Source organism: Limulus polyphemus, unplaced genomic scaffold (genome assembly GCF_000517525.1).
Source record: "Limulus polyphemus unplaced genomic scaffold, Limulus_polyphemus-2.1.2 Scaffold933, whole genome shotgun sequence".
In the NCBI taxonomy this organism is placed as follows: Eukaryota; Metazoa; Arthropoda; class Merostomata; order Xiphosura; family Limulidae; genus Limulus; species Limulus polyphemus.
Genome location: NW_013666543.1, coordinates 353,191 through 363,948, shown reverse-complemented (window position 1 = coordinate 363,948; position 10,758 = coordinate 353,191). Strand labels below are relative to the sequence as shown.

The 10,758-nt window shown below is 35.0% G+C and overlaps 1 protein-coding gene across 1 annotated transcript in view; it reads right to left on the bottom strand.

The window, feature by feature from the left end:
- Positions 1 to 3,084: 3,084 nt before the first annotated feature.
- Positions 3,085 to 10,758, bottom strand: part of LOC111086224 — a 70,138-nt gene continuing 62,464 nt past the window's right edge. Inside the window, exon 3 of the mRNA XM_022388184.1 lies at positions 3,085 to 3,842. Within this exon, the coding sequence (XP_022243892.1) occupies positions 3,738 to 3,842 (105 nt within the window). The 3' untranslated portion in view covers positions 3,085 to 3,737. The remainder of the gene's footprint in view (positions 3,843 to 10,758) is intronic.

Here is a 10,758-nt window from a genome sequence, read left to right as displayed (position 1 = left end):
TCAGGGGAGTATGATTCGTCTTACTAACTAACATATCAAACACTTATACTGTGTGAATAATTTATTACTAGGGAGAGTGATTCGCTTCTACTTAACAGATTGCCAAAACACTTATACCTGGTGGCGAAATAAATTTTTATCAGAGGAGATGATTGCTTCTACTTAAACAGATTGCTTTCACTCTGGATCACTGCACACCTTGTCCTCATCACTAAATTTCTCTAGAGACGCGTAGAATACAGAGCAGATTCTACCGGACAAATGACATTTTATCACACTCGTAACTAAGAAGACGAATAATTGACTGATATAGTGTGGCAAGAAAGAAATGGCGATAATTAATTTAAAAGTTTTCGTCGTACATCTCTGTCAACCTTAAGAACAGAAACTCTTTAAACGATCAGCAGCCACCCGAGAAATATTTTATAAAACAAGAGGTTTTCTCGTGTTCTACGCTTAACTCAGTTTCACTAACTAAAAGTCACGTGATTTATATTCTTATATTAGCTTCTTTGCATTATCGCAAAACCTTTTTCATAAACTATATAGGGTAGGGTTGAGTGCGTTATATCAAAGCGATTTGGGACCTCATCATGCGTCAGTTGCGAAAGGCTCTGTAGTAAGGCTGTCATGTCCAAAGCACATCACGCCTCCCTGCAAGCTTTCCACAGCCTACCTAGTGTACGAGGATGGTGGTTTCTCATCGCCCGTTTCAACCTGTTTGAACGCATAGAAGTCAATAAGCGACTTGGCCCATTGTTGTCCTATAGCACGAATATCCATTTCATTCTCCAGCTGCTTGAGGTGTGCGATGTTGAACGGGAGGCATGACTGAAAGATTTATTTTGGTAAGCCCACGTCCTGTCACACTCGTTTCCAGACGGATAACAATTACCTGGTATATGTAGTCGGCTTTTGCCACTGACTTTTGTGTTCGTATATTTTCACCTATTACAAGACATGCTATTTTTTTACCACGGCTGGGGTACGCTTTGTTGCAGTTCTCTTTCTGGATAATACTGGCGCCCCAAGTTGTTCCATTAACCTTTGTTTTCCAATAACACTAAGTACAATAGATATACCGTCTTCTCTAAAGGTACCAAGTTTTAATGATATCACGTTACCTACGTAACACCAAATAGTATCAAAATATAGTTCTGATACATTCTGTTCCACTGCAACTTTATATCAGCTGTGATTGTCTTGCTGATTTGCATAATCAAATTCGTTTTTATATAACTTACTCAACCCTAAAATAATATCAAGAATCCAAGAAAATAATAAATCTTTACATGATTTGTAAGCACTCTCTAGAAGTGAAAACACCATCTTAGATACTGCTTATACTGTTTACTTTTTGTAATAGAAACACACACAAAGTGAATGTATTTGCATATATGCTATGTTTTTACATAGTTTATGCGAGACAAACCAAAATGAAAAATATAAAGGTATAAATAGTAGAAGGCAAGATTTTAATTTTAACTTAACTAGATGTTCTGAAGGTTTTTTTTGTTTTAAATAACAATATTTTTCTTTGAATAAACGTATATTGCATTTTTTCCAAGAGTTGCGACTATTCCTATTTCAGATGTATTGGTTTCAACTCTATTCTTGCCCTCCCTCCAGTTGCATAGCGGTATATCTGCGGACTTGCAACACTAGAAATCGGGTTTCGATACCCGTGGTTGGCAGAGCACAAATAGCCTATTGTATAGCTTTATGCTTAATTTCAAACAAACAACTTTATTCTTCAGTAGCGGAAGGTTTCACGTGGAAACATAAATAAAAGGATCTGAGAAGTGATAAAACAGTGAAGCAAAAAACATTAAACGACATCTGGTGTGTTGGTATGATTTGAAAATATTTAAGAAAAATACAGAAATATCTTAAACTACATATAAAGTCACGCATTGTTTATTGCCAAATTCACCAATCAAAATGTCATTTTATTTACCGATAGGTGGCACATTCAACCTAATTATTGTGCAGAGAATATGATAGAACTGCAAACAAATAAACAGCCTTATAACATTTTTAAACAGACTGAAAAGGTGAAAAATACTTTTTAATTTTAGACTAATATCAATGCTGTTTATACTGTTTAACGCAATTCTTAAAAAGTATTATTTCTTGCTAGAATTGAAGAAACAATACCCCCTGAAATTATAACTTATGGCTACAATTGGGGAAACAACACCCCCTGAAATTATAACTTATGGCTACAATTGAAGGAAACAACACCCCCTGAAATTATAACTTATGGCTACAATTGGGGAAACAACACCCCCTGAAATTATAACTTATGGCTACAATTGAAGAAACAACACCCCTTGTAATTAAAACTTATGGCTACAGTTGAGGAAACAACACCCCTTCTAATTAGAACTTATGGCTACAGTTGAGGAAACAACACCTCCCTGTAATTAGAACTTATGGCTACAATTCAGGAAACAACACCCCCTGTAATTATAACTTATGGCTACAATTGAAGAAACAACACCCTTTGTAATTAGAACTTATGGCTACAGTTGAGGAAACAACACCCCCCTGTAATTAGAACTTATGGCTACAGTTGAGGAAACAACACCCCCTGTAATTAGAACTTATGGCTACAATTAAGGAAACAACACCCCCTGAAATTATAACTTACGGCTACAATCGAGGAAACAAAACCCCCTGTGTGGTTTCATGTTTGTGACATTTCTTTGCCCAAGAGTATTGAATTATAGAATGCTTTATTTGTTTTATTAATTTCTTCTACATGGCAGGAACGTTTTTTCATTAATGGAAATTTGGTAAATTTATTGTCATAGTTCGGTTTATTTCATTCGTCCATTGCAACAACGAATATAATCTATCAAAATATACAATATTTTCAATATCAATTGTAGTTTGAATCAAAAGAATTTCTGATGGAACCGTGAGAATACAAACTTTCACTAGCTATATTAACTGAACCGAATGTGAGATAAGCTTACTCCGAGCTTTAAGCTGCAAAGCTGGAGATGCATGAACTCCTGCAGGACAATAACAATAATGAAGCATCATAATACCACAGAACAAGTATTTCTAATCATTTAATTTCAATTGGTCCAAATACAGGCTTCAAGATACTAAGACGTTAAATATTATAATCAAACAGGCCTGATTAATTCGGATATTACAAAAATGAACTTGCCAGTAAAGGCTAAAACGAGTAAGATGTAACTGAAATATCAATAATACACTCCTTTTACTAGTAGCCCGTGACTGTGGCGACATAAAAGTGGCACGTTAAACATGAAAAGTGTTACTTTCATCACATTTTCTCATCAAACAGTGGTCCTATTACTTAATATCTGTTAATTTAAGATCATTTATAATTTTTCTCAACTAAACAGATTCCATCTTATAATTGCAACGTTTCGCCCGGCAGTTCATTGATTCCAATACGTTGTATAGAAAGAAATCTAAAAAAAAAAATTTAACGTTTAAATTATTTTCTTCAATAACAAATTACGGATAATAGCTAGTTTTACTGCATGTTGTTTGACAGTTTTAATCTTGAATATGTAATCACACACACACACACACACACACACCTATACATATATATACAATACATGCAGATAACGTGCTATGATAATATACAGACACGACTATGTACAAAACGTCTATTTCTTGTCCATCCTTCTGAAGGCACACCCTAGGCCTATTCGTACATGGTTGTTAATGTAGATATCCAAAGGGATATTTCATTCTAACAGCTCCTCCACTTGTAAGCAAGCTGACCTCAGCAGTGTCCTTTGGACTGTCCCCTTTTTCATTGACTCGGACACTTCTACTTCACAAATCTCAGGCTGAAATAAAATTAGTTAAAATAAGTTTAAAATGCACGAAAGTAGAAAATATATGTTTCCACAGATAATTCTTTGAAGAATTAAAAGTAATTAAAAAGAATTCAGGAAACTAGATCACCAATAGTTATATTTGCATTTTTTCCAAAGGTAAATAATTTTATTATTACTGTGAAAATGTAAGAAACATTATGCTCTTAATGACTGAATCCCCAAATGGCGTTTTACGTTAAAAATAAATTTTTAACAAAGGAATGCAACTTTTCTAGAATATTTTTGCGTTTTATTTCAACAAACAAGATGCATTTTGTTATATCCCATTGTATCGCAAAAAAACAAAAGAAACGCGTTAGTAAACGCAAGTAAACGGTTTGACTAGTCCTTACAAACTTCCCCCCAGTGGCACAGCGGCATGTCTGCGGGCTTATACTACTAGAAACCGAGTTTCGACACCCGTGATGGACAGAGCACAGGTAGCCCTTGTGCTTAATAACAAACAAAAACAACAACTTTACAATCTATAAGGTTGCTCAATATTACTTAAAAAATCTACAAACTTGTAAGACAATTTAGAAGAAAAACAAACTATTTGTCAAAATGATCATATATATTACAGTATAGTAAATTTGTTCGTGGGTTTCCTGTTGAGCTCGCCCCCAGTGGCACAGCGGTATATCTGTGGACTTACAACGCTAGAAACCGGGTTTCGATACTCGTGGTGGGCAGAGCACAGATAGCCCATTGGTGCAGCTTTGTGCATAACTACAAACAAACAAAACTGTTGAGCTCAAAACTTCGTAACGGGCGGGCTACCTGTGCTTTGCCTACTCCTGAATCACCGGGTATTGGTTTGGGAGGTTATAGATTACTGACGTTATTTCCGTATAAAGTAAAGTAATAAAGTATAAACTATAAAGTAAAAAATGTTTATGTCAAAATGGTTACCGTAAAAATGTTAAATCTTTTTTTTTTCTCAGTCAGATTAATGTATCTTTGGAAATGTGAAATAAGTATTATGGCTCGAATGTTCAAGAAAAGTGCTTTCAGAGAGAATTGTGTATTATATAAAAAAGTGAGTGACAAAAAATATCTTGAACCTTTCAAAAGCAGCTGTGCTCTTAGGGAATAGTTCTCGTTAATTTTACAACATTTAAAGGGAGCTTTTAGTCATGAGATTAAACATTTTAAGTGAAAATTTATTTTTTTTAAAAAAGGAATAACAGTTACGTTGATTTTTAAAAGAAGTTTTAGGTTTTCCGATATTCACACAAAGCTATTCATAAGCTATCTGCTCTGTCCGTCATAAATTTTAAACAGATAGACAAGAAAGGAGGTAACACCCTCTTCCAACACTTGGGTCTCTTTTTCTGACCGAATAATGGGATTTACTTTTATAACTTACCCGCAACTCCAAATTGCGAAGTACTATTTAGTTTTTGAAATAACGGTACGCGACGACAGATTGCAAATTTCATCAGATTATACTTGTAATAGTAGATTAAAAAGTCACCTCCAAATATCGTCAAATTACAGACTGACTAACAGATCAAAAAGTCACCTCCAAACATAATCAGATTATACCCGCACTGGTAGTTAAAAAGTCACCTCCAAACATCATTAGCTTATACCAACACTAATTGATCAAACAGGTGGATGTAGTACGTTAAAGAATCGCAAAGTTTGGGTTTGGATTGGTTGTTGTTAAACACAAAGTTATACAATGGGCTATCTTTGCTCTGCCCACCACGGATATCGAAGCCATTAGGGGCTCTCAGTTTTTATGCACTGTACAGAATCTAGTAATTATATCAATCGTTTCCTTTCTATTAACTGCAGGTTAGAAAAGCCAGAAATAACTAATTTAAAATACACAAAAATGTTAATTATAAAAAATAAATGTTAACAAAAATTGTCGAATTTCAATTGTTGTTTAAAAATTACAGAACAATGAGGAGAAAAACCCTGTATAGGAAGATCTAGGGGGGGGGTAATACCTGAGATCAAAGTTTTTTCTAACAAGATTTTGAAAATTCATTTTTCGAGTTTCAACAGACTGTCCAGCTTCTCCTTGGTAAATGGTAAACATACAACCCCCTTAGTAAATCCTTCGAAACATTTTTACACGTGTTACATCAGTTATATCATATCCATTATTTGATTATTATTGCATTATTAATATTATCTTACTGAAAGCTAGTCTTGGACGTTATGGAAAATATACTGGTTTGTTGCTATGTAATGCGGTTATTCAACGTAATAAAAAAATATTTGTTAAATTAGTCATCCTTCTTACTAATTCATCCTGTAACCCATTTATATAGTAGTTATTTCAGCCTGTTACAAGCAATGTTATGGTAATGTGTAGGACTATTACCCATAACCCCCTGATGTTATTTTGAGTCTTTTTTTGACGTTTTTTGTATGTTAGGATGACATTAAAGTAATACTGGTGTAACTGTATTACAAAATGTGTAAAATCACATGTTTTTAAACTTTCGAATGAACTTGGTATATCTTTTCGTAATCAATACGTATTCCATTTGTATAGAAATAAATTCATTTTGGGGGAGGGGGTCCCCTGGTACTACTTCCTTGGGTGCTTACAACTAAATATAGTAATTACTATCACTAACATCGTTAGCAATTGATAGAGAAAGCAAAAGGTAAATGATGAGAAAGATTGAACTTAGCCAGTCTACATTTCCTCGTCAGATTAATTAAACATAACTTGACTGAGTAAACACAATTTGATTGATGAAACAATGTTGAATGAGATTATCCATTCCATTGACGACCACGACAACCATTTCTCTAATTACAGCTCTAGATATTAAGAGGTGTTGAATAGCATTAGATACAAAATGTGCAAGATGTTGCCCTTAAATGCATTATCACAGAAAGCTGTCCCCAGTGGGACAGTGGCAAGTCTTTGGATTTAAAACCAAATTCAGGGTTCGATTCCCCGTAATGGACACAGCAAACAGCCCAAGATGGCTTTTCTCTAAAACAAAACAACAATAGTGAAAGCTCTTTACCCAGCAGTGAAACGTTGTCCATTGGAATGTCGAAGTTTACGTTTGATTACAAATAAAATTTCATTAGTAAATCTAGAAGGACACTCAGCAGAGCACATACCTCCGCCATGCAACGTTGATCATATTTCATTAGTAAATCTAGAGGGACACTCGGTATAGCACATACCTCTGCCACGCAGCGTTGATCATAATTTATTAGTAAATCTAGAGGGACACTCAGTAGAGCACATACCTCTGCTACGCAGCGTTGATCATAATTTATTAGTAAATCTAGAGGGACACTCAGTAGAGCACATACCTCCGCCACGCAGCGTTGATCACATTTCATTAGTAAATCTAGAGGGACACTCAGTAGAGCACATACCTCCGCCACGCAGCGTTGATCATAATTTATTAGTAAATCTAGAGGGACACTCAATAGAGCACAAACCTCCGCCACGCAGCGTTGATCGGCACTCAAAATAAAAAAATAAATGTAAATGGTCCGTATGTCCGTCGTTATGGAGGGACATGAACCATTTTTGGCAGGACAGTGAAGAATAATATTCTACATATGTCCACAAAGTATCATCAAAATCCGATCATTTTTGACTGATTTAAAGACCAAAAATTGTGTGAAAATTAGTCCTCATGTTAATAGATAGGGATTTTTTTGGATTTTCTTGACCTTGATCATCCAAGAACTAATCACTTCTAAGTTGGATCATAGTCCAAATGTATATCAACTTTCATCGAAATTCATTCAGCCGTTTTTGAGAAATCTTGCTGACAAACACACACACACACACACATGGGTGAAAACATAACCTCCGTCCATGAAATGAAGTGAGTATAGGGTACACAAAAACTAAAAAATTATCGGTTCTGTTAAGTGTGTTTCATATTTTACTCTGCTCCAAATGACTGAAATGAATCATATATATTAATGTGTTTCATATTTTGCAGCTGGATCAAAATGTCAAAATTCTGTTAAAGTGGCCTTAAATCTTGTAATCGCTTAAACGCTCGTTTTTCAACAGCTAATATGGGTTCATTAAATTAAATCGTATTACTGCATAGTGCTTTGAAACCCTTTCTAGTTTAACTTTTTACGTTGTAAAGTATTCAACAGATGTAGTAGTTAATAAGATGTGTATCTACGAAGCAAAATAAATGTAATTGCTAAATGTACGTATTCTAAACAATCAAAAAATGGTTTCAAAATTTATGAGGTAGGGTTAATGTTTTTGTGGGTTTTTTTCTAAATTAACCTTACTATAAAAATGTGTTCTAACTGGACTGTAATTTATCTATCACGAAACGTTATAAACGCAGACTGTTAAGAACAAGAAATAGATTAAAAAAAATTGTGCTTTACTCACACATGGCCTTACAATGACATATCAGTCATCATGGCCTAACATTGACATGTCAGTCATCATTTTTATAACAAATCTCGAGCGAGGAAAATGAAATAAAACAGTTGATTAAGAACGTAATTGCCTTATTTTGCTGTGTAAGATATAAAGACTATACTTTATTAGGTTTGGTTGAAACAGAACCAGTTAATAACTATATTGTATTTTTGATGGGTCGTATATATATCTATGTGTATGTGTGTTTGCATAAACAACAACTAAATGTTGATCGAAACGTAATATGACGGTGCCATCATTTGGCCATGCTGGAGGAATATTGGTCAGACTGATGGAAGTAAGAAATCGTCATTGGCTTCAGGATTAAAACCTTGCCTAGATTTTGTCTGTTTGAAGTTAAGCACAAAGCTACATAATGAACTATCTATGCTCTGCCCAACACGGGTATCAAAACCCGGTTTCTAGCGTTGTAAGTCCAGAGATATACCGCTGTGCCACTGAGGGGACTAGATTTTGTACTGCGTGGTTAACTAATAAAAAATAGCACGTGAAGTTGACATTGTTAACAATTGAAATGTTGTGCGTGAATTATCCGTATTTTAATCACGCAGACTAATACAATTATAGTATAACAAATAATACTTGTCTCGCAAAATTAATCTTAATTGTTAGCCGCGGCATAATGGCTCATAGAACGCCTCTGAGTTTTTCAAGTACAAACGTTTAGCTCATAGCTCCGTCATCTCTTGACCGATTTGAGATCTAATTACAGTTTTGGACTCAAGAGCTCTAACCCTTTCGATTGACGTCTTTGCCGCGCCCAAGGTCTCGTAGATTAATTTATTCTAATCCTGCCTAAAATAATTTCAATTTGAGGGTAAGCTGGTAGAGATCTTGATGAGTAATAAAATCGACTCGGGTATGCGCGCGTCCCACGCTTGGTATTATTGGCGCACAAAAACACAGCTAATAAAAAGGGAAACAAAAGTCTCATAGATTAATTTACTCTAATCCTGCCTAAAGAATTTCAAGTGCCTCGGCTATTGAGGATTCCCCCTTGTTTATTATCAAGTAGATGGATTTACTGCTGGACAAACTTGAATATAAACAAATGAATTTTGAAAACTAACTTACTCTCTAAAAGTAATAGAAATAAAATCCACTCTCTCAACTTTTCATACACATTGCCTTCGGAACGGCAGTGGTAGAAGCCTAATTTATAATTTCAACAAGAAGCATGTGAAAATCAAAACACAGTTTGGAAAGTGTTATAACTGGGCTGCCATCTACTGGTTAAACGTTGTATGAACCTTCTCAACTATTAAGTATTTTCAATCGAATGAGCATAAATCAGAAACAGTGTCATTTCAGCAACCAATAAACAAATGTGGATGAAAAACGATGGTATTGAATTAAACTTTTGAGACTGAAATTCCGTAAATCATAATCGGATATGTTATTTTTTTAGATTTGTTAAATTGTTTTTCGTTTCTGATTTTCTGTTAATCACATGAGTAATCGATGCTTAACAAATTAGTGTTTTGTGCTATTAGTGTTTAGTGAATGTCTGCTAAACGGCTATTTCAGAGATTCAGAAGTTTCACGTATAGCTTTTCCCTAATGTTGAGCTACTAACCGGAAAGAGAGCTGACAGTACAAAGTTCTTCCAGCAGCATCACGTCTCGAACCTTAGAGCACTCTATCCGTAGCCCGACACGTTAGTCATCAGGACACACTCAACCTATAGATACGAGTAATGAGGTGTTCTCTAACTAGAGTTAATTTCGTAAGAGTTCTGATTTTTCCTCACATGTTGTGCTAGAGAAAAAAATACCTAGAAAACTTTGAGAGGACTGAGATATTAAAATAACGTCGAATGTTCTATTTTCCGAGTTACAAGTATTAGGCCTCATATAAATTAGGATAAAGGAATCGCAAATGCAAACATTGACGCATTACTATATAGACCTCGTGACACAAGTTGCTATTCCATAGAATTACAACTTTAAAGTATTCCCGAAATTATTATTTCTTAGATTTCTCAAGATGTTCACCAGCTGGTTACTTTTTTTAGGTCCCAGTACCTATTCAACATTGGACCTGGCTTGACTTGCATTGCAAATTAGGTTGATCAGGTTGATGTATCAGGTGATCCCTGCAGTATTATGAATAGCTGGGACAAGCTTATTTGCAGCCAGTATAACAGATATGAGGAAAGGCAAAGATATTGCAGCGTTCATTAGAGGCATGATAGTGTGTGCACGTCTAGTATCTATATCTATATCAGTATCTATAACAGTTTCATTGGTAGTCTGCTCTCAGGTATTGGTCATTCGACTTTATCAGCAATGGCAAAAAGTGAATAACACATCTGTCGCGAGGAGGAACTGTGGCTGTAAACACGTTGTGATGACAGAAAGATGAGGAAGACGGCTAGACAAAATGGTAAAGTCCAACCTTCATCAAACTGACAGAGACGTTCAATGCAGGACAATCCATACCCAGTCCTAGTCGTATTTTGTGAAAAAC